The following is a 23,010-nucleotide window of genomic DNA, read 5'->3' on the forward strand; positions in this document are numbered from 1 at the left end:
GGAATTATCTGATATCCCTGCTGCCAATTTTCACACTAGTTCCAATATCCAAACAGACCCAATGCAAATATGATCTTACAAAATAGCAGGGAATTCAAATGTCTGAATAGGGTGTTCTTTTTTTTTAGTTCGAAATGATTAGCACTCAAGGCAAATGCAGTATACTAGTAAAACAGCATGTCAGCAACCCATGTCCCACTCCAGTTTGATTACATTTTGAACCTCGTAAAGTGTATTTAAATCTCATGAATTCTGATGTGGTGCCCGTATCCACAGTGACACAGTTGTCAATTATCCTTTCAAAAAGGGCGAAAGAAACAGGTGGAGAATGCCTGCAAATGTTGCCAAGAAGCAATATAACCATCAGGCAACTGCTTTTGCGTTTAGAAAGCATGATGAGCCACAGAGACCATCCAGCAGCATGTTTATGACGACTGCAAAGTGTATAGATGTGCCACTCTTTCTAGTGATCACTAATGTTTCTTTTTAATTTTTTTATGCAGTACCCAGATTTGAAACCTCCATCTTCCCCAACGCCGTCAAAGTCATGAGATTGATGCAGCAGTACCCAGATTTGAAACCTCCATCTTCCCCAATGCTGTCAAAGTCATGAGATTGATGCAGCAAGTTCGTTGCTTTGAACTGCATCCTCCTTTTAGGCTGGAACTGATTTTAGATCTATGAGGGCAGCTCTTTGTTTCTGGTATTGTTACCAATGCATTTAATTCTTTTTTTTTCAATTTTGGCAGCCATTGATTCTGTACTCTGTAAAAGCATGAGGAGACCATTTTCCCCCTCTTCAGTGACGAGTCAACATTTCATTATGCACTCCGTCTTGCACCAAGAAATTTTATCACTTTGATAGTGTCATATTGATACAACAATGGGATTTGAATTTTGATTCCAATATCTCCTTTTCTTATGTTATTTGTTAATGTGCTATGATCCCTCATGTATTTGATATGATTATAGGACCTCCGTGTTCCTGTTTGTCCAATGGCATAGGTTTGAAATATCAGTAGTATGTATTAGAGTGGGAGGTTGAACCACGGTCTCCCCCACTGCTTCCTCTATATACTTCCATGGCAGCTTCAGAAATTGTCTCGAGTCATTACCAATGATATGGTTTGTAAAAAGCTTCATATTACCATTTTTGGTTCTTTCACCGGGTAATATTTCACGTGCACAACATGCAAACAAAAATGATTGACATGGATTTACCTGTTGATCTAGTGAAGTGGGCTATTTTTTGAGTTAGTCCTCGAATGAGCATGGCAGCTAACCTCTGACAAAAGCTAAGGGATCGCATCTTCGATATTTGCTAGGATCACTTCACCACCCTTGTCGGTGCAGCCGTCTCCGTGGCCACCACCTTCCTTCCTATCATGGTAAAAAAGTAGTTTATGATATTTAAATAAAAAAAATATAAAATGTAGAGATTAAATTCAATTTAACCCAAAGTTCAGTGTAGGTTTTTTGTCATTTAGCCTTCATCAAAAGATTTATGTGATTTTTGGTAGTAAAAGGAGGGATGGTGGAGATACGAATGAAAATTTTATTTTCATTTTGTAGGTATTTCTTGAAATACAAATGAAAATGAAGAGTGAGAATGTGATCGAAAATTAAACGTTAATTCCATTTATATGGAGGGATAAGAATAAAAACAAAGGAAAATGTTTTTTCTTAAAAAAATAATATATTATTTTTATTTATTGTTTTTTTCTATCACCATCACCAATCAACCACTAACATCATCATTGTTGGTGGAGATGAATTTTTTATTATTTCATATATACTTCTTAATTGTAAATTACAATGTTTATTTTATCTATGCTTTCTTTATCCATTATTTTTTATTGGAAAAAACAAGACACAAAGATGTGAAAAAATAAAAAATTAAATAAGTTTTTTTAATAAAAACCAATCAATTAGATTCTATTTTCCCATAAAACATTAATTAATTTCCAAAGTTCTTTCTCATAAAATTGATGTGATAGACCAAACTATATATAAAAAAAACATAAAACCCTCGTGTCTTTATATATATATATATTAGATTTTTTACTATACTCATAGACAAAGTATACTATGCGTTGTTATATTAAAATTATTTATTTACCCTTGAATGGAGAGTAAAAAAAGCCTTAAAGGGTGACGATATTTTGATTCTTTTTCATTAGCCCATTAATCATTAAAAAATTATTTAATTGTACTTAGGGTTTTTTTAATTGTAAAAATACTTATTTACTTCTGAAAATAACAAAACTTAAAGTTGTCCACCACTAAATTTTTAAGCAATAAAAATATTTTTTTTACCTTCAGGTTCAAAAAATTATTGGGCTTTTGATTAAAAGTTTTTTTTACTTTTTCATTATTTATATACATTTAAGTATGATTTTGACATTAGATAAGATAAAAAGTCAGGTCTGTATTTTGAAGTATTTTTGTACTTTAACATGTTTTTTTTAGATAATTCTTAGGACCATGGGTTGTTATGGTATTTTTATATTAATTTGTATTTTATTTTTTTATAGAAAAAGAGTTGGTATATGGGATATATTCGCACCATTCAAGTGGCTCATGTGACAGTATTTGATGGTAAAACTTGACTTTTTATTCTCTTTTTAGATGTGTCATTGTATTCTCTTTCACATAATATAGTGCATGACGATGTTTGGTGGCTGGATTGTCACCGGTGTTTGTTTCTATTTTTCCTTTTCTTGTCAAGTAAAATATACGATTGTTATTTTTTTTTTCAATTTTAGTCCTTATTCTTTTAATTTTTTAATTTGTTCTTATTTTTTATTGAATTTTTTTTTACAGTTTAATCCTTTAATTACAGTTTCTTATATATTTTGTTTTTCATTTTGGTCTTTTTTTTTTCCATGATCTTTTTATTAATTTTTTTTTTGGCTTTTAATTTCATCATTCATTCAAAGTTTTGTTATTCTATTTTTTTCAATTTGACCCTTGTTTTTTTATTAGTACTTAAAAGTGTATTTTTATCATGGTTTTATATCATCATTTTGCACTTGAAGTATCAATAACTCCTTAACTAAAGCATGTTTTATAATAATATATCTAATAATATAAGATACCTTTAATTTATGGTAAATGTTCATCTTAAATGCACGATACCATATAAATGAAAGGATTGATTGATAAGTTTAAGAACTGAAATTGAAAGGATAAAGAGATGACCAAACTTAGAAAAGAGATGTTGGTGCAATCCAAACAGGAATACTGTTTGGTAATTGGGTCATATCTGGAGCTGTAGATCTCATATTTAGGTCTACTTTATATGGATGGAAAGGTAAGACTTAGGCCTACAACTTTCATATGGAGCCCAAGATCTAAAAAGGTAATTTTCAAGTCCAAATTGTAGCAACAACAAAGAAGCCCGAATCTATCCTCCAGCCCGAGCACTGTTCAGTATTTTGGCCATATCTGGAATTCTAGAAGTCCAAATGAGCTGAATTTTTTACACAAGAAAGCTAAAACAATTGCCTACAACTTTCATGTTTTCCAGTGGCTTCAATTTTGACGTTATCAATGACATTTTGGGAAGACAAGAGAAGATAAAGATTGTCACCAAGTCAAGAGTTGGCCACCCACTCATCAATTAGTCACCAAATCAATAGTTCCCAATTTTGGCCTATAAATGAAGGCATTTGCCATGTATTTAGGCATCTTGGTTTCCAGATCAAGATCATATTCTTCCTTTCTCTCTTTGTATTTTTTTATAATATTTATGCTTTACTTTCATTAATATCAAGTTTATGCCTTTCATTTCCTTTCCTTTACTTAGTTAACTTTTATCTTATTTATGTTCTTATTTTGTTTATCTATTTTTCTTTCTTTCATTATGTCTAGCTATGTTATTATGTCAAGGTGAAAAGGTTACACTAATGGTGTAAGAATAAGTATAATGTAAACTTGATATGGACTTTAATGTTTGATATTAACATGTTTTATATTTGTTATCTTGTTCACTTTTTAATACTTTGCTTGTTAAATGACTAATCTTGATTTATGTTGTATAACACTTGGCACAACAAATGCTTGGCACTTTCATAGCCCATACTGTATGGTTTAACCGACACCTGAGCTATGAAAGGAACTTGATTTGTTGTTAACATAAGTTATAATCATGAATGCTTGACGAGATTTACAAGTACTAGCATTAATCGAATAAGATGACTAATGTAATCATGTTAATAATCTATAATCTAATTGGAACCTCCTTTATGTGTGGTTTTCGATTGAAAAATAAGAGTTTATACTATACTTGTTTGACATACCATTAGTGGAACCTCTAACCTTGATATTTGTTGTTATCATTGTTTAATTGTTACCTTAATATTTCATCTCAAAGTTCTCATCTTCTTCTTCTTCTTCTTCTCCTTCTTTTTCTTTATTATTGTTATTATTATTATTACTATTATTATTAGTATTACTACTATTATTATTATTGTTATTGTTATTATTGTTATTAGTATTATTGTTATTACTATTATTATTGTTGTTGTTATTACTATTATTATTGTTGTTGTTATTATTATTATTATTGTTGTATTATATTATTTATAATTTATACAATTAACCTCCCTGTGGTTCGACCCCGGTCTTGCCGGGTTATTTATTACTTCGACACTCCTCCACTTGGGAGAAGACATTAATCTTTTCGTCGTGTCATTTTTCTGATTTGTTTTTTCTTTTGTTAAGCCTATATCAATTTAATTTAACCTTCCAATTGAAAATTCTTGTTTGTCCTTTGGTTGTTTTTTTAGATCCTTTTAGGTGATTTGTTATTTTTTCTTTTGATTTCATCTTTTGACATTTGATTTGTTAGGGATTCGGCTTCATGTGAACTTATCATTTTGCAATAATTTTTTTAAATATTATTTTTGTGATTTTCTTTAATTTTTTTCTATGTTTATTCTAGTCTTATGATCTAGGTCATAGGTTTTGCATGTCCTTTTAGAATATAAGTTTTTTTTAATTTTTTTATTTGTATTTGATTTTTCAAGATATTATTCTAAGTCACCTATAATTTTTTTAGTTTTATACAAATGACCTTTATTTTTTAAATAATATTTCTGATGTATTCAACCTTGAGTAATATTTTTTAAGGTGTGAGTTTATTAATTGAGTTTCATTTATATTTATCTTTTAGGTCACACGTTTTTTATAGTATGAATTTTTTTATTAATTTAAATAAATAAGTTCAGTAAATACATTCGGGTGAATGTTTCATTTTATGTGATTAAATATCTTCATCGGCATTCATTTCTTAATTTTTTCAATCTCTTTTTTAGTTATTGTTAACAATTGTTTTCATTTATTTACATAGATAGTTGTCGATTTATTTAATTAGATGATTGTATAGGCTTTGAATCTTTTTTATGTAAAAGAACACATCAAAGTAGGTTGTATACCTGATTTTTTTTTAAAAAGAAATTCATAATTTACAGCGGAGCGCAGGTTGAATAGCTAGCATGTGTGTGTCTATATATATATATTAGATGAGTTCTTAATAATGTTGTTGATCAAAACTACCCAAAAAAATCTAATTGATAATTCATTAATTTGTTGAAGACCTAATTGAGATTGCCCAATACATTAGGGATTTTGTTGTGGTGTGCCCAAGATATTTCCTTCATAAAAAAAAAATGAAAGGAAGAAAAGGAAATTAAGCAATCTCCTTGGCCTTACCATGTCAACTAATTGTGCACCTGCGGATACGCTAAGGCCACAAACGAAATCCCTCCAATGGAATCGAACACGTTTGACACCTCACCAACAACAGCCACAAGTTTGCAAGCAATCGATACTCTTTTAGCCTAGTTAGAAAATCAGGCTCCTTCCTTCCTTTCGTTACTTGCATAGTTGTACCCTCTATTCTCCAAGCTCTTTTAACACAGGAAGAAAAAGGGGCCATCAGATGGCTACTGCTACTTCTCCAATGGCCAACCAGCTCAAGAGCAGCTTTGCCTCATCTTTAGCAAGGAGGCTTGTCATTCCCACAACCATTTATGGAGCTCCATTTAGAGTTTCACCCAGCAAGAGAAGCTTCACTGTTAATGCCATTCAATCAGAAAAGGTGAAAATTTTTGTTTTTCTTGCCTGCCTACCATTCTTGTTGACCATGTCTAGCTTATTGCTGTTGTTTAGACAAGTTCATATGAAATCATGATAAATATTTCCCTTGTTCAAATCTTGCAGCCAACATACCAGGTGATTCAACCAATCAATGGCGATCCCTTCGTTGGATGTTGTGAAATCCGACTGGTGATGTACTGATATTTGCTCATAGGAGGCTAAACACACTAACACACAATATTTAACGTGGTTTGAAAAATTGCCTACATTCATGAGAGAGATAGATATTATTAGAGATAGAAAAAAATACAACACATGAAGGAGGATCACATTCACTCAACTCCCATCTCTCATTGCTACATAGGGTAGTAGCTGCATAGGGCAGCAGGGCTGCTGGTGGCACCCTTCCTTCCTTCCTCTCTTTTTCTCTCTTTTGTTCTTGCTCTCTCTCTCACTCTCTCATTTTGTGTTGCACTCTTGGTGTTTATTTATAGGCTTTAATGACAGCTTCTCTTACTCCTTTATCAACAATGATGGCTGCCAAACTTACCAAACTTTGACATTGATAGTTGCCACCAACAACCCACCATTGAAGCCTTCTTCTTTGACAATGTCAAGAGGCTGCAAATGCTGCACCAACAGTCCTCTTTGACTCTCACAAGTTGACCTTCTTTCTTTGACAATGACAACCATCTTCTTTGACAATGGCAGCCATATAATTGGCAATATTCCAACAATCACCCCCTTTGTCATTTATGTGGGCAATTGTTCTCTTGCTTTTTCAGCACACGCTTGCATCTTGCAGCTTTTCCAAGCTTACTATTCTGAAAGTATCTTTGGCCAAGTTTAGGTACTCGCCAAACATTTCAATCATCAGAGTAACCATAACACACCTTTTCTCACACAAAAGGATCATTACAACTAGATGGTCTGCCACATCACATCTGAATAATGTTAACGCTTGTCTTTGGAACAACATTCCCCTTCGAGCGTATTAACCATGCTCAATCCAAAATCATTTATCAAGCCTCACATCAAGGCTTTTACAACACCCCCTCAAACAAAAATTTCTATTTTCAAGCGTGACAATTATTATCTGAGTATTTCAATGCCATTACTAAGCTCACCACCTTGACAATAGTTAACTTGTTTCCGGAACCTGCGCCTGTCCTCTGCTCATTCCTAGTAGTCACGTCTTAATGCTCCACAAGTTATCCACTTATTGTCCAAGGAAAATGTTATCTCGCTCATTAATCTTTAGCCTAGAGGCAATATCAATGAAAATCAATCTCGTTTTTGTCTCTATACTAATCATAGCCACTTCATTGGCTATCCATCTGTCCACTCATATCTAGCCATCACATTTGCTCTGGGGCGTTCTGAACTGGGCTCCTTCCACGACCTTCACACCTTCTCCTAAGGTGTCTCCGCTCGTCGTCATACAGCGGTCTGATCATGGGCTTATCTCATAGCCCTCACACCTTCTCTTTAAGGTGTCTCCGCTTGTCATCATGCGATGGTCTGATCTTGGGCTCATCTCATAGGCCTCATACCTTCTCTTTAAGGTGTGTTCGCCTTTCATAGGTGGTCGCATCCTCCTTCAGCTAGGAGGCTTCAAAGTGGCTCTATAAATTTTCTGCCACTGATTACATAGAAAGAGAAAGTTATGGTATACTCTTCGCAATCCTCCACCTTGATTTTCGATGTTTGGAGCTTCTGCGACTTTCATCATTGCACTTGACAGCTCCACCTACACCAACTCTCTTTACTGTCTTCGCCTTTCATCATAGACGGTCGCCTTTTATCACAGGCTTTTGCACCCTCTTAATTAGATACATCTACAACAGTTCATCTTTCCATCCTTGCATGCATTGGAAAGGTCCTCGCTTGTTGCCTTTATCAAAAGCACAAGAGACTTCCTGTTGTACAACCTTTTCACACAGTCTCTTCTCTAAGCTTCATCTGGGAACACTTATTCTTCTTGCTCCTGCTGTCTCATTACAGTACCTCGTTGGATCCTCCGAGTACTCCTGCATAATCTCCGTATGCCCTCGTGCAATTTCTGTTCTCCAAATTTCTCCCTATTCCTTACTTATATTTGACAGCAGCTCATCTTGTCACAACACCTATCCAAGTCAAAATAGGGTGCCAATATTCATTTCCTTGCTGTATTTCTCTACTATTATTAGGGTCTTCATTAATTCTCCCCTCAAGAAATTACAGTCATCGAATCTAACTTCTTTGAAGAAATCACCACTCCATCAGATCCTTGATCATACAATACCCAACTGTTCCCTTGTGCCGTCATATTGCTAGTCTTCAACCATTTCATTACAAATTGTCACATATACAAAAATAGTACCGTATGGATAATCCTTCCACTAAGCAAGTTTCCAAGAAAGATTGGAGGGGTTACAACGGTCCTGCTTAAAACCCAATCTCCTACGTCATATTTATCCATCGTATTGTCTTTTTGTATATACAACCATTTGCTAGCTTTGTCACGGTTTTCATTTGCAAGTGATCTAGAAAATTTTGGTTTCATACCTGATTTCTTAACATCTGGCGAAACTACCATTGCTTAGATTCGTCAAGATTGGTCTTCATCAAATTTCATTATCCACTTCAAATTGTCCATATGATCGGGTGTTCAGAGTGTCCCAATTTTATCTTCCCTCAAGGCAATTAAAAAAAAATTCCCACATAACAGTTCAAAACATGTAATTAGACAAACATGTGTGATTTCTTCTTTTTCATCTCTATCGACCACCATGATGACCATCAGATGCCTCTTGATTGGGCAATCTCTCTTTAATAATTCACCATCACCATTTCTGGTCTCAATCTCAATGATCGGACCATATCATTGCATCCAGAACAATCAAATTAGTTGGAAGCAAGTCTGAAATAGTCCAAATTGCACTTCGGACAGCTAAGATTTGATCAAAACAATTCTGGCCTGATAAACGACCCAGATTCAATCTCAGAACCTGTTGCACGTAGACCCCGCTACACAGAATCCTGTCCCTCAACTCGGCTCGGCTCATTCTCGGCTCACGGCTGGTGACGTGGTAGGTGGGTCCCACAGTGCTGAAGTGGCTGCTGACTGGTGCTGACATGTCATGCCACCTGTTCATGTTGATGAAACTGTGACGTCATGATGATGTCATCATTATTCGGATCCAACAAGTGGGTCGGATCGTCTGGTATTCGGGTCGGGTCAGCTCATTCGGGTGAAGAAGACACCTGTGACGCGTGTCTGCGGGAATGGCCAGCCACCTCATCGGCGCATGATGGCGCGTACAACCATGTCTGACGTTCGATTTCGACGCGGTTTTCACTAGTGGCTTTGTCTCTTCCTCCTTTACACAGTGGTATAGTCAAAACACAATTTTAACAACTTTTATTTTTGAGCAAAATCAAACACTATAAACCATAAGCTCTAATACCAATTGTTGTGAAATCCGATCGGTGATGTACTGATATTTGCTCATAGGAGACCAAACACACTGACACATAATATTTAATGTGGTTCGACAAATTACCTACATTCATGAGAGAGATAGAGAAAAATACAACACATAAAGGAGGATCACATTCACTCAACTCCCGTCTCTCATTGCTACATAAGGTAGCAGCTGCATAGTGCAGCAGGGTTGCTGGTAGTAGCCCTTCTTTCCTTCCTCTCTTCTTCTCTCTTTTGTTCTTGCTCTCTCTCTTACTCTCTCATTTTGTGCTGCACAATTAGCAATATTGGAAGCCTTAGACTCCCCATGACATCAAGCCCACTAATTGCATGGCACTTGTCAAATCTGCCCGCCTACAGGACAGCAGTCAGCCCACTTCTCCGAGGAATCGAGGTTGGACTGGCCCATGGCTTCCTCCTGGTAGGACCATTTGTCAAGGCTGGTCCACTGAGGAACACAGAGTATGCAGGTGCAGCTGGATCTTTGGCTGCAGGTGGTCTAGTTGTGATACTAAGCATTTGCTTGACCATGTATGGAGTCGCATCCTTCACTGAAGGAGAGCCATTCACTGCCCCGGGTCTAACCTTGACCGGAAGGAAGAAGGAGCCTGACCAGTTGCAAACTTCGGATGGATGGGCCAAGTTCAGTGGAGGATTCTTTTTTGGTGGAATTTCTGGTGTCATCTGGGCATATTTCCTTCTCTATGTCATTAACCTTCCTTACTACGTTAAGTAGAGAAAAATCGACCTTTTGCTCTGTTTGTTGTTACTCCTCTCTTATGCATTTGCAAAAACATATTCCATATTTGTACTTGAATCTCTGTTTTAAAACCCGGCCTGCCGGTGGGTTGATCGGGACCCCGTAGATCCTGAGCTTTGGCTGCGTTGGTTTCAATAAAAATAAAGAAAAAATTGACTTAATGTGATATGGTAAAAAATCAGGGTTAACTGAGCGACCGGGAAAAACCCCAATAAAAACCCCTGTGAGTTTTTTTTTTCTTTTTCCAAAACAATATAATATTAAAAATATATTTCCAACTCCAATTTTATGCCAGGTTTACACCAGAGGCCGTAAATTGGCAGTTCGTTAAAGGAATGGTAGGCCGGTTTTCCGAAGTGATGCTGGTGCAAGTTTCAGTTCCCTCGCCGGGACGTGGGGAGGCACTTCCGCTGGACATGCTTGCATTTCTGTGCCGGGGACGATCACATCGGGCTATGCATACTATTTGATAATTTTGTGGACATGTTTTTGCATGGGTATTTTCTTGGTGAAGACTGTGAAGCGAACCCTGTTGTCCGAGGTTACAAGTAGTTATGGCTCAAACAAGCATCGCTATATATCTCTTGCGATGCATTGCTTTGACGTAGTTCTCACTGATGTTTTGCCTCAGCCCCAAGACGGCTTCGATACTTGCTGTCATTTCCCTAAGAAAACTCGAATCACCAAACGGGTCCACCGTTGTGAATGGTGGCGGTTGACAGTAAAAAGCAAGCTCACCAATCCAGAGAAGCGGATACTGAGCGCAAACAAAACCTATGTTCATAATAACATAGTTATTAAACATAACTTGATAGTGTAAGTCGGTGATTTGCCGATCTCGAACCCGGTTTCAAATTGATTTGCATTTTAAATCGGTTTAGAAGTTAATTTCGTCGAACAATTAACTAATAATATAAAAATATGTTTAAGAATATGGTGTGGTCGGATATGATAGTTTTTTCACGTACAATTATTGGTAGTGTTTTGTCCATTCATATACTTCTAAACATATGCTACGATTATATTCTAAACAATATTTTATAAAAATTATTATTATAATATTTTTATATTATTTTAATTTGTTGATATTAAATATAATTTTTAAAAAAATAAAAAAATATTATTTAAATATATTTCTAATTTTTTTTTTATATAAAAAACCTTATTATAAGGATATTTCTTTTTAGTTTTTATTCAAAACAGATCCGTTTCAAAGTTAAGATTATATCCTAGCCTTGAATTGGATCGGCCTGGGACTGGTCTGATAACTATTGAGAAGAGAGTTTCTCTTATATCCGAAACCAGCAATACAATTTAGCAGTCCCGAGCCATTGGAGTATTGGAATTTATTACCGAAAACTACAAAAACCTTGTCTCACACTGGCATGGCTGGCTCACCCAGAAAATGAGAAGACGACACGTCTGATAAGTACCAGGTACCGATTAATCATTCGAGTTCCATGTTATCTTCTGTTGCAGGGTGCTCAGCTTTGCCGCCAAACTTAGGTACAAAGCCCAAAAACACGCCAAACAGAAGAAGACACTTCATCTCTCTTCTACAAAATTGCAAACACAATAACCAAATCCCACCAATCCATGCTAAAATCATAAGGAACCACCGTCACCAAGACCCCTTTGTTGTGTTCGAGCTGCTTCGTGTTTGCTCCAATCTAAACTCCATTGGTTACGCGTCCAAGATCTTCTCCCAGACTCAAAACCCAAACGTCTATCTTTACACTGCTCTTATTGATGGGTTGGTGTTATCTTGCTATTACACTGACGGGATTCATTTATATTATCAAATGATCAATTCATCACTTGTGCCCGATAGCTATGCGGTCACTTCGGTTTTAAAAGCTTGTGGGTGCCACTTGGCTTTGAAAGAAGGTAGAGAGGTTCATTCCCAGGTCTTGAAACTGGGTTTAAGTTCAAATAGATCGATAAGAATTAAACTAATTGAGCGTTATGGGAAAGGCGGAGCTTTTGAAGATGCAAGGCAGGTTTTCGATGAAATGCCTGAAAGAGATGTTGTTGCGTCGACTGTCATGATAAACTATTACTTTGATCATGGGTTGGTTAATGAGGCCACTAGTGTGTTTAGTTTGATCAGGATAAAGGATACGGTTTGTTGGACTGCGATGATTGACGGGCTGGTTAGGAATGGAGAGAGCAATAGAGCTCTAGAGGTTTTTAGAAATATGCAAAGGGAGGATGTAATGCCTAATGAAGTTACTATTGTTTGTGTTTTATCTGCTTGTTCGGAATTGGGTGCTTTGCAGCTTGGAAGATGGGTGCACTCTTATATGGACAAGCATGGCATTGAGCTCAACCAGTTTGTTGGGGGTGCTTTAATCAATATGTATTCCAGGTGCGGTGATATAGATGAGGCGCAAAGGGTTTTTGAACAAATGAAGGAGAAAAATAAGTTTGGTGGCTTGCAAAAATGCAGATTCTGGAACTTATATTTTGCTATCGAATGCGTACTCTTCATCAGGGAAATGGAAAGAGGCTGCAGAAGTAAGAACAAATATGAGGGAGGAGGGAATAGAAAAGGAACCAGGGTGTAGTTCCATTGAAGTGAATAATGAAATTCACGAGTTCCTTCTGGGAGACCTCAGACACCCCCAAAAGGAAAAGATCTACAAAAAGTTGGAGGAGTTGAACGAAATATTAAGATTAGAAGGATATACTCCAGCGACAGAGGTTGTGCTGCATGATATTGAGAAATCAGAAAAAGAATGGGCTTTAGCAATACATAGTGAGAGGCTTGCTATCTGTTATGGACTCATCTCAACTAAACCATTGACTACAATAAGAGTTGTGAAAAATTTGAGGGTATGTGATGACTGTCACTTAACGATCAAGCTCATTTCAAATATTACAAGGAGAAAAATAGTGGTGAGGGATCGCAATAGATTTCACCATTTTGAAAATGGGGTTTGTTCTTGTGGGGACTATTGGTGAGATGAAGATTGTAAAGGTCTATAAATGATGTTATTATGCACTGTAACTTTTTTATTCCTCTCCTCCTCCGGAAAAGGAAAAAAAAGAATTCTTGTCCTAAAATGTTAGTTTATTTGGTTAATGATTACTATAATTCCTGAGAATGAAAAAGGGTGATGCGGGTTCGAGTTTTATTCTGAACTTTCAGCCATGCCTCCTGGTTTCTTGTGTAGGATTGCTCATAACTAGGCTTTTCGGATTACCAGAGTTTTCTTCTTATTTGGATGTGCCATTTGCAAAAAGATTTGGTTTGTGTTAGTCAAGGACGTGTTCTCCGTCGTAATGTTGTTCAATGTAGGATTTGAGTTTGGAAAATGATGAGTACATGTTCCTTTGGAACAGTGAACTTTGAAAATTATAAATGCAAGCGGTGATAATGAAATGATCACAGATTCTACTGATGTGAAGCCTGATTCAGAAATGGACAGCAAAATGATACAAAAAGTTCACTAGGAAAGGAAATATGTATGGCTCAAGGTGGAGAGATGACTGATTTATATGATGGAGGAGATCTAATTGAGCATAAGCGAGGTGGAAATGTGGTTCCATATACTGGAATGGGGCTTGAATCTGAAGAAAAGTATAAGAAAATTTGAGCGCTTATCTGCAGAACTTCACCGTGCGAACCAGCAAATGGCAGAGTGGAAACAGCAGCTAGAATTGGTTTTGAAAGATGTAGAAGGGCACAACAAACCTCCTTACGCAAAGTGTCCGAAACATAATTGAGAACGTGAAAGAAGCTGAAGCCGAGCATGGTGAGCAATTACACTGTTGATCCTAGCATGCATAATTTTCAGCTGTTTCTTCAGTTCTTATCCAATTTGTCAAATACCTGATCATCTGTCACCCAGTCTTCTGAACATCCATTATCAAGAGAAGTGTATATAGTTCAAATTTATTACTACTATGTCTCTAAAGATTGATACATGCCGAAACCTGATTGGTGATGAGATCGAACCATTTTCCTTTCCTTTTAGTCAAATACGATCAGAACCTTTGGCCCAATTGGGTTGGCTCCAAGTGAGCATTAAAAAGTCAACAATGAGCCTCTTTTACGTAATTTTTTGGTTTGAAAATGCTTCTGGACTGTGATACCTGTCATTGTGGATCATCCAAGTCAACTATACAATGATCTTAGAAGACTGAGGGAATTACATAAGGGACAGGTGTACGATACCGTTTTACAAGTCAACTATACAATGATCTTACAAGACTGAGGGAATTACATAGGGGACAGGTGTACGAGACCGGTTTACAGTAATAATTTTTTATTTTTTAAAATTTATTTATGATATTAGTATGATTTAAACATATGAAAAATTAATTTAATTTTTTTTTAAATATTTTCCAATCCAAAAACAACTAAGTTAAGAATATATTTGTTTTTAGGTAGTTTTTAGGGTTGTGGTTTAAAAAATATGGATAATTGGATTTAAATATGTATTTATTAAAAATTATGGTTGAAGTTTATGTGTAATAAAAAATATGTATAAAATTTTTGGTGAAAATATGGTTACGGTTGTTTTTTAAAGTGTTTTTTATTTGGAAATGTATTAAAATAATATTATTTTTAAAAAAATTATTTTTAAAATTAGCTTTTAAAAAAATTATTTTTAATATCAGCTTATCAAAATATTCTGAAAATACTAAAAATATATTAATTTGAAACAAAGAAAAATTTTTAAATTTTTTAAAAACATTTTTAAAACATAAAAATAAATAGAATTTTATAAAATCTAATTAAAAAAATATAAAAACTGCTTAATAAAAGCTATATTTAAGCTTAATTTTTTAATGAATCTAAAAAACAGTTTGATTTATTAACAAATACTTTATTATATTTATTTTATTGCAAACACAAAAACTAGTGAAACACAAACTACAAACTTAACCTAAAAGTTGATTGTACTGATCCTACTGCTTTAAATGTAACTTCTTATACCTCAGCTAGCTTGAAGACTGTGAAAAATTATTTTTTTTTAATTTTTTTAAATATTTTTCAATCCAAAAACAACTAAGTTAAGAATATATTTGTCTTTAGGTAGTTTTTATAGTTGTGGTTTAAAAAAGTAAATTTAAAAAAAATATGGTTAGTTGGATTTAGTTGTGTATTTGTTAAAAAATATGGTTGAAGTTTATGTATAATAAAAAATATGTATAAAATATTTAGTGAAAATGTGGTTGCGGTTATTTTTTAAAGTATTTTTTATTAGGAAATGTATTAAAATAATATTATTTTTTTAAAAAAATATTTTTAATATCAGCGTATCAAAATAATCTAAAAATACTAAAAATATATTAATGTGAAGCAAAGAAAAAATTTTAAATTGTTTTTATAACGTTTTTAAAACGTAAAAATAAATAGAATTTTATGAAACCTAATTAAAAGAATATAAAAACTGATTAATAAAAGCTGTATTTAAACTTAATTTTTTAATAAATCTAAAAAACAGTTTGATTTATTATCAAATATTTTATTATATTTATTTTATTGCAAACACAAAAACTAGTGAAACACGAACTACAAACTTAACCTAAAAGTTGATTGTACTGATCCTACTGCTTTAAATGTAACTTCTTATACCTCAGCTAGCTTGCAGAATCACGTATACCAGGAATTATTTATTTCTATATTTTAAAAATATTTTAAAAAGTTTTTAAATACCCCTTCAGATTTTTATATATAAAAAAGTCAACAATGTGACTCTTTTACGTAATTTTTTGGTTTGAAAATGCTTCTGGACTGTGATACCTGTCATTGTGGATCATCCAAGTCAACTATACAATGATCTTAGAAGACTGAGGGAATTACATAAGGGACAGGTGTACGATACCGTTTTACAAGTCAACTATACAATGATCTTACAAGACTGAGGGAATTACATAGGGGACAGGTGTACGAGACCGGTTTACAGTAATAATTTTTTATTTTTTAAAATTTATTTATGATATTAGTATGATTTAAACATATGAAAAATTAATTTAATTTTTTTTTAAATATTTTCCAATCCAAAAACAACTAAGTTAAGAATATATTTGTCTTTAGGTAGTTTTTATAGTTGTGGTTTAAAAAAGTAAATTTAAAAAAAATATGGTTAGTTGGATTTAGTTGTGTATTTGTTAAAAAATATGGTTGAAGTTTATGTATAATAAAAAATATGTATAAAATATTTAGTGAAAATGTGGTTGCGGTTATTTTTTAAAGTATTTTTTATTAGGAAATGTATTAAAATAATATTATTTTTTTAAAAAAATATTTTTAATATCAGCGTATCAAAATAATCTAAAAATACTAAAAATATATTAATGTGAAGCAAAGAAAAAATTTTAAATTGTTTTTATAACGTTTTTAAAACGTAAAAATAAATAGAATTTTATGAAACCTAATTAAAAGAATATAAAAACTGATTAATAAAAGCTGTATTTAAACTTAATTTTTTAATAAATCTAAAAAACAGTTTGATTTATTATCAAATATTTTATTATATTTATTTTATTGCAAACACAAAAACTAGTGAAACACGAACTACAAACTTAACCTAAAAGTTGATTGTACTGATCCTACTGCTTTAAATGTAACTTCTTATACCTCAGCTAGCTTGCAGAATCACGTATACCAGGAATTATTTATTTCTATATTTTAAAAATATTTTAAAAAGTTTTTAAATACCCCTTCAGATTTTTATATATAAAAAAGTCAACAATGTGACTCTTTTACGTAATTTTTTGGTTTGAAAATATCGGTAGCGTGTGATGACGATCATTAGTGTGGATCATCCAAGTCAACTATCCAGTGGCCTTCAAGTAGATGGAATTACAATGGGAAAGCTGAATGAGCATTTTTAATATTAATAACAGTTTTGTTTTTATTTTTTTCACTTAAAAATATATTAAAATAATAATTTTTTTATTTTTTAAAATTTATTTTTAATACTAGTACAACAAAATAATCTAAACATACATAAAAAATTAATTCAAAAATACTTTTTATCAGCAAAAAAAAAATTATTCAGTTCATTTTGCTTGAGATGATACCAACATTACAGTGTTATTATACTTGGCTGGATCTACCGTGTCGGCCAAGAACTTGGTTTAGGTTGAGTTTCTTTCATATTAAATTAAGTGCATGTTGACTAGGTTAAATTCAAATGATTATCTACTTAGATTCCAGTGAAACCCGATCGAGGTTTGTGTTTAAAATGATGTTTTATTTTATATAAAAAAAAAGTAAAATGATATTGTTCAGTGATTTACTGGTGACTTAAATCGCAAGAATGCCCAGTGTTTCACATTTATTTTCTTTATTAGGTTCTGAAAGGAAGGAATGAGTTCGAGTTTTGGCTGCATGCGGAAACAAATCATCTTTCACCCTACCTAACCCACATGACATATGTAGCTTGCTAGATCAACAAACAGGCAATCTAGTCATTTTGAATTTACAAACGCCATCATCAATCTCCAGCGCAAGATCAAGACAGATCCCTTCGAAGCCAAACCCACTTAATTGTTTTGTCGTGTGTGCTTCCAGGCGGACTCCTCGTATCCACTTCTCGTGCACGTTTAAACCTTTGTAAGAACCTCACATAAAGAAAACTGAAAAGGAAAGAAAAAAGGCTGAAAAAAGCAAGGCATCTCCCTCTTTCTTCTCAAAGAAAACAAACTCATACGCCACAAGCAATGTTCAACACAAGAAAAGGAGAGGAAATTTCCTTCTCAACCATAAAGAGCAGTGAAGCAGAGCTCCATTAGCAACATAAAGTTACAAGCTACATCAAGGATTATTAAGCAATGGATGAGTTACTCATTTCCTTCATGATCATCTCTGTCTTTCTTGCTTTCATATATTAATCTTGAACTCATTTTTCTCTTCTCGGTTTTCTAAGCTCTTTCATGATATTAATCTATCTTTCTAACCCGTTTTTTGTCTTGTTTTGCTAGATGTAGCCCATGTCCAAAACACTCATATCACAGCGAAAACACCACTCCAGGAGTAGCCTCTTCAACAACCAGCGTGCATGTGACGGCCCTTGATGGCATAGTGAACGTCAACTCTCTTTTTACAGTCGCTGTCTTTGTTGGTCTCTCCCTTACAACCCCAAATCAACGCAGCCTCCAGAACAGCATCTCTTGCGATGCAGGCATTGACATGGCCAAGAATCTACTAGTCTTCGAGGTTGTGTCCTTCAGTTTCTTCCTCTTCTCTTCTCTGGTCGCACAAGGCCTGAAACTGGCTATCAATTTGTTGAACAGTAAAGACGTGGATGACGCTTTTAGAGCACACATTAATTTGAAGGTTTTGAGGTTCGGGATGATGGGATCGGCTATAGGGTCGGTCATGGGTTGTGTGTTTTTGGTGCTGTCAATGGTTAATGTTATTCAGATTCGGCTGGGGCTGTTGTCTTGTGGGAGTAAGAGTACTGTCCATGCTGTGACTGCTCTGGTTCTTTTAGTCTCTTCTGCTCTCTTGGTCTATATTTCTACTGCTTTTTATGCTTTTCTCCACTGATAGATTGTTTAGCTTTATGAAAGTCGTATCAAGTTGTCAACTTCTAAGACACAGAGTATATGTTTTTGGTTGATGAGAATTTCTCCATTTCTAGCCCTTGCTTTGCCATGCTTTGGATTCTTTGATGGATAGCCTCTTTAGTATGATAGGTATTTAGTATTATAGGTATAGGGTAACTTTTTAAAATGCTCTTTTTAATTTAAATAATATATATTTTTATTTTTTAAAATTTATTTTTGACATCAACTTATTAAAATAATACATATATATATAAATTAATTTAAAATAAAAAAATCATTTTTTAAAAAATATTTTTTAAATACAAAAATAAACACACTCGAATAATTTATATTATCACCTATTCAAACTTAATGGCTTACATAGATCTTGATAACTTGGGAATTTTGCATCCATTTGAGGAATGGTGTCCCTTCCACTAGCTGCTACTAGTTTTCCCATTTTAATTTCTTAGTTAACTTGTTGTGTTTTTGTTATATGTTAATATAAAATTACTTTTAGAATTCATTTAATAACCTATGCTTTTGGGTTAATAATAATTTTATAACATGTATAACAACTAAATGATTAAGAAAATTAAGTACAAAATATGAATGAGTTTATGAAAGTTTTTAGCTATTAGAAAGTAATATAAAAGTATTATATTTGAGGCTTCATTTGGATTGAGATAGTTATGGTTAACTAGATTTGATAATTTATTTAATCTTTTTGAGAATATGAAATCTAAACCCTATACCTTAAGAGGTGTGGTACTGGTTAGACTAATGATTTGCCCACTTTTGAACTGATTTTCGTCTATGTCACAGCTATACTCACTTCATCTGTTAAATCTTTCTATTGCTTTTCAAATGGATAATGTGGAAAATTCAGTGCCTGCTGAATGGCCTGCCTGTCTTGTAGTCTCTGCAGGTATGTTGATTTCGCCAGTATGAGGACAGAGAAGCAACCCTTGCTGCCGGCAAGATGAGTTAGATGACAGTTATATTTCTCAAAGATTTGTGTTGATATTGCTTCTGTTACTTATCTATAGATATTCCAAGAACCTTGTTATTGTTTGATTGAGACGATCCTGGCAGCTTCCAGGAACTAGCAAGGCCTTATATATGGGCATGCAATGTCTTCAAATCCTTTTCTTCTCTGTTTATTTCAGAAACAAAATCCAGGGAGTGATCAGGAAAGAATCGCATTGTATGAAAAACTGAGTGTGTGATTGCACCTGCTGCTAAGTCATGTGAGAAACTTCGAGCCCTGACTTGTACGTATATCTTTCTATAGACTAGTGGTGTTCCAAAGTCCCTTGCAAGGGAAGGGATGATTATTTGTCTTACCCTTCGTTTCTGCAACTTGCAGAACTCTTCCTTAACTTCGTTGTCGACGATGACTTGCGATGCGGGCTATGAATGCTTATCTAAATTCAGCAGCCTAGCTTGTTAATTTCAACCTTGGATATTGAAAGAAAAACAAAATCGTATCTTCTGTTCTTGAACATTGCCATCACCATGTTTCCTTACAGAATCGGGTCTGCAGAATTATGAGTTTGGAAAAATTTCAATCTGATCTAACAATTAGATTAAGAATTATGTCCGTTTTCTTCAGAAAGCTCCCTTGACATATCCAGATTATTTTTAGACTTAAAACTTGTCTATACACATCATCAGTACAGGCATGATGGGGTGTTGGAGTTCAATATCAACTAGGATATAGGTTCATAGGAATAAAAAGAAAGTGTCAGGTGCCGTGTTTTTTAGTGCAAAACTAATGTGAGTTTTGTTCAACAATTGGTATCAGTTCCTATAGTTGAAAAGGAGGACCAATACCAATAGGTTGGGAAGAAGAAAAGGCACACGCGAAGCAGCAGTGTCTTTGGAAAATCTCCCATATAAAACAAATGCAGCAGTAAGAAAAAGGAAAAAACGCACGCGAAGCAGCAACGTCTTTTTTTTTTATATAGCACAAGTCGCAGCAACATTCTACGTTGTGAAAGAAACGATCAGGATTTTTTTCAGCTAGCAGTGACAGCATCTCCCTTGGACAAATAAGACCTCAGCAGCTGTTTAAAGAAGAGACACCAATTAGCAGCAATTGTCCAGCAGGACGTGATTGGGGCAGTACATTATTGTTGTAGCTAGCTTGAAGCTAAAGACAACAAGACTATGATGGTTCATCTTTGCAACTGGAGTACAAGTTTCTTGATAGTTAATGTCGAATGATTGTGTGTATCCCTTTGATATTAGCCTTGTTTTGTACCGATCAATTGTTCTAGTTGCTATGTGTTTGAGGTTAAATATCCATTTGCAACCTACTGGTTTTTTTTTTTTCTGAAGGGAGTGATACAATGCTTCATGTACCGTTTCTTTATAGTGCATCCATTTTAGCCGCCATTGCTTCTGCCCATTTCAGGTTCTTTAAGGCTTCCTCAATATTTGTAGGTATTTTTATATTCTTCATCTTATTCACAAAGGCTTGATGTTATGGTGGCAATCTATATGTGGAGACATACTGTATGATGGCATATCTTGCTTTGCCATTTGGAGAGTACATGTTAGGTGGCTTCCCATGGTTCTATCTAGGAGGCAGAGAATAGGTTGGAAAAGATAATAACATGGAAGAGGAAGGGCTTATAGTGTTACTTACCTCATGAATATCTAGCCGATCTTGGACGTGGATTTACGGAGAGGAAGGGGTTGCTTCAATCTGTCTGTTTTACTGTTCTAGCGTGTTTTTATCCCTTGCACTACTAATTGTCTGTGAACTGGACTCCCCTGACTCCATTCCTTCCCCTGAACCAGATCCTTCTCTTTCCCCTAAACCAGAGTCTTCCCCTGGATCAGACTCCCGTGAACCTTATTCTCCTCGTGGACTAGTCTGTTCAGGTAGTTGGGGAAGATCAATCCATTAGTAAGTATTTTGTTGCAGCTCCATTATTAAGTATTTTGTTGCAGCTGCTCTCTAGCATGATCAAAAGATTGATTTTTTTTTTAAGTGCAAAAACATCTAAGTAATAAATAATTTGGTAAGATTAAGGTAAAACTATACGGAAGTTAATTGTACAAATTATAAACAACAATAATATAACAACAACAACAATAATACTAATAATACTAATAATAATAGTAATAGTAATAATATTAGCAATAATAGTAATAATACTAGTAGTAGTGGTAGTAGTAATAAAAATAAAAAATAAAAAGTTGATGAAAATTTTGAGATGAAAAATTAATGTGAGGATGTGAGGATCAAATAATAATAACAATAAATGTCAAGGTTAGAGGATCCACTAATGGTATTTTAAACAAGTATAGTATAAATTCTTTTTATTCAAATGAAAACCATACACAAAGAAGGTTCCAATCAGATTATAAATTGTTAACATAATTGCATTAGTTATCTTACTCGAATAATGTTAATACTTGTAAATGTTGTCAGGTATTCATGATTATAACTTATGTTAACAACAAATCAAGTTCCTTTCATAGCACAGGTGTCGATTATACTATACGGTTTGTGCTATGAAAGTACCAAGTATTTGTTGTACCAAGTGTTATATAACATAAATCTAGATTAGTCATTTAAAGCAAAGTATTAATGAGTGAACAAGATAACAAATACAAAACATGTTAGTATCCAATATTAAAGTCCATGTTAAGTTTACACTATACTTATTCTTACACCATTAGTGTAACCTTTTCACCTTGACATAATAAACTTAGCTAAACATAATGAAGAAGAGAAACATAAATAAACAAGATAAGAACATAAATAAGATAAAAGTTAACTAAGTAAAGAAAATGAATTGAAATGTATAAACAAGATATTAATGAAAACAAAACTTAAGCATTACAAAAATACAAAGAGAGAGAGCAAGAGCATGATCTTGATCTGGAAATCAAGATGCCTAAACACATGGTAAATGCTTTCTTTTATAGGCTAAAATTTAGAACTATTGATTTGATAAATAATTGATGAGTGGGTGACCACATCTTGACTTGGTGACAATCCTTATCTTCTTCGTTGTTGTTATAATTTGGACTTAAAAATAACTTTTTTAAATCTTGGGCTCCCATGAAAGTTGTAGGTCTATATCTTACATTTCCATCCATATAAAGTGAACTTAAATTTGAGATCTACAGCTCCAGATATGACCTAATTACCGAA

At 33.9% G+C, this 23,010-nt stretch overlaps 3 protein-coding genes and 1 pseudogene across 4 annotated transcripts in view; all 4 read left to right on the forward strand.

Moving 5' to 3' along the window:
* The window catches only part of LOC105125804 (rhodanese-like domain-containing protein 4A, chloroplastic), a 3,537-nt gene extending 2,522 nt beyond the window's left edge, over window positions 1-1,015 (forward strand). Inside the window, exons 4-5 of one of the 2 annotated variants that reach the window (XM_011026426.1) lie at window positions 504-544; window positions 607-1,015. In XM_011026426.1, coding sequence (XP_011024728.1) covers window positions 504-544; window positions 607-613 — 48 coding nt within the window. In that variant the 3' untranslated portion in view covers window positions 614-1,015. Of the gene's footprint in view, window positions 1-503; window positions 545-565 lie in introns of both variants that reach the window. The other variant, XM_011026427.1, reaches the window with a different exon arrangement.
* An 8,845-nt stretch (window positions 1,016-9,860) lies between these two features.
* LOC105125805 (photosystem I reaction center subunit XI, chloroplastic) lies at window positions 9,861-10,337 on the forward strand. Its single transcript, XM_011026428.1, has one exon. The coding sequence runs from the start codon at window positions 9,876-9,878 to the stop codon at window positions 10,302-10,304; it is 429 nt and encodes a 142-aa protein (XP_011024730.1). The 5' UTR covers window positions 9,861-9,875; the 3' UTR covers window positions 10,305-10,337.
* A 1,230-nt stretch (window positions 10,338-11,567) lies between these two features.
* On the forward strand, window positions 11,568-13,533 carry LOC105125807 (putative pentatricopeptide repeat-containing protein At5g59200, chloroplastic; annotated as a pseudogene).
* Window positions 13,534-17,929: 4,396 nt separating this feature from the next.
* LOC105125806 (uncharacterized) lies at window positions 17,930-18,877 on the forward strand. Its single transcript, XM_011026429.1, has 2 exons — window positions 17,930-18,127; window positions 18,270-18,877. The coding sequence occupies exons 1-2, from the start codon at window positions 18,120-18,122 to the stop codon at window positions 18,835-18,837; spliced, it is 576 nt and encodes a 191-aa protein (XP_011024731.1). The 5' UTR covers window positions 17,930-18,119; the 3' UTR covers window positions 18,838-18,877.
* Window positions 18,878-23,010: the final 4,133 nt, after the last annotated feature.

Source organism: Populus euphratica, unplaced genomic scaffold (genome assembly GCF_000495115.2).
Source record: "Populus euphratica unplaced genomic scaffold, PopEup_1.0 scaffold58.1, whole genome shotgun sequence".
NCBI lineage: Eukaryota > Viridiplantae > Streptophyta > Magnoliopsida > Malpighiales > Salicaceae > Populus > Populus euphratica.

Bases quoted from the DNA above. Each gene is read 5' to 3' on its own strand.
- LOC105125805 (XM_011026428.1), top strand. From the start codon at position 9,876: ATGACATCAAGCCCACTAATTGCATGGCACTTGTCAAATCTGCCCGCC.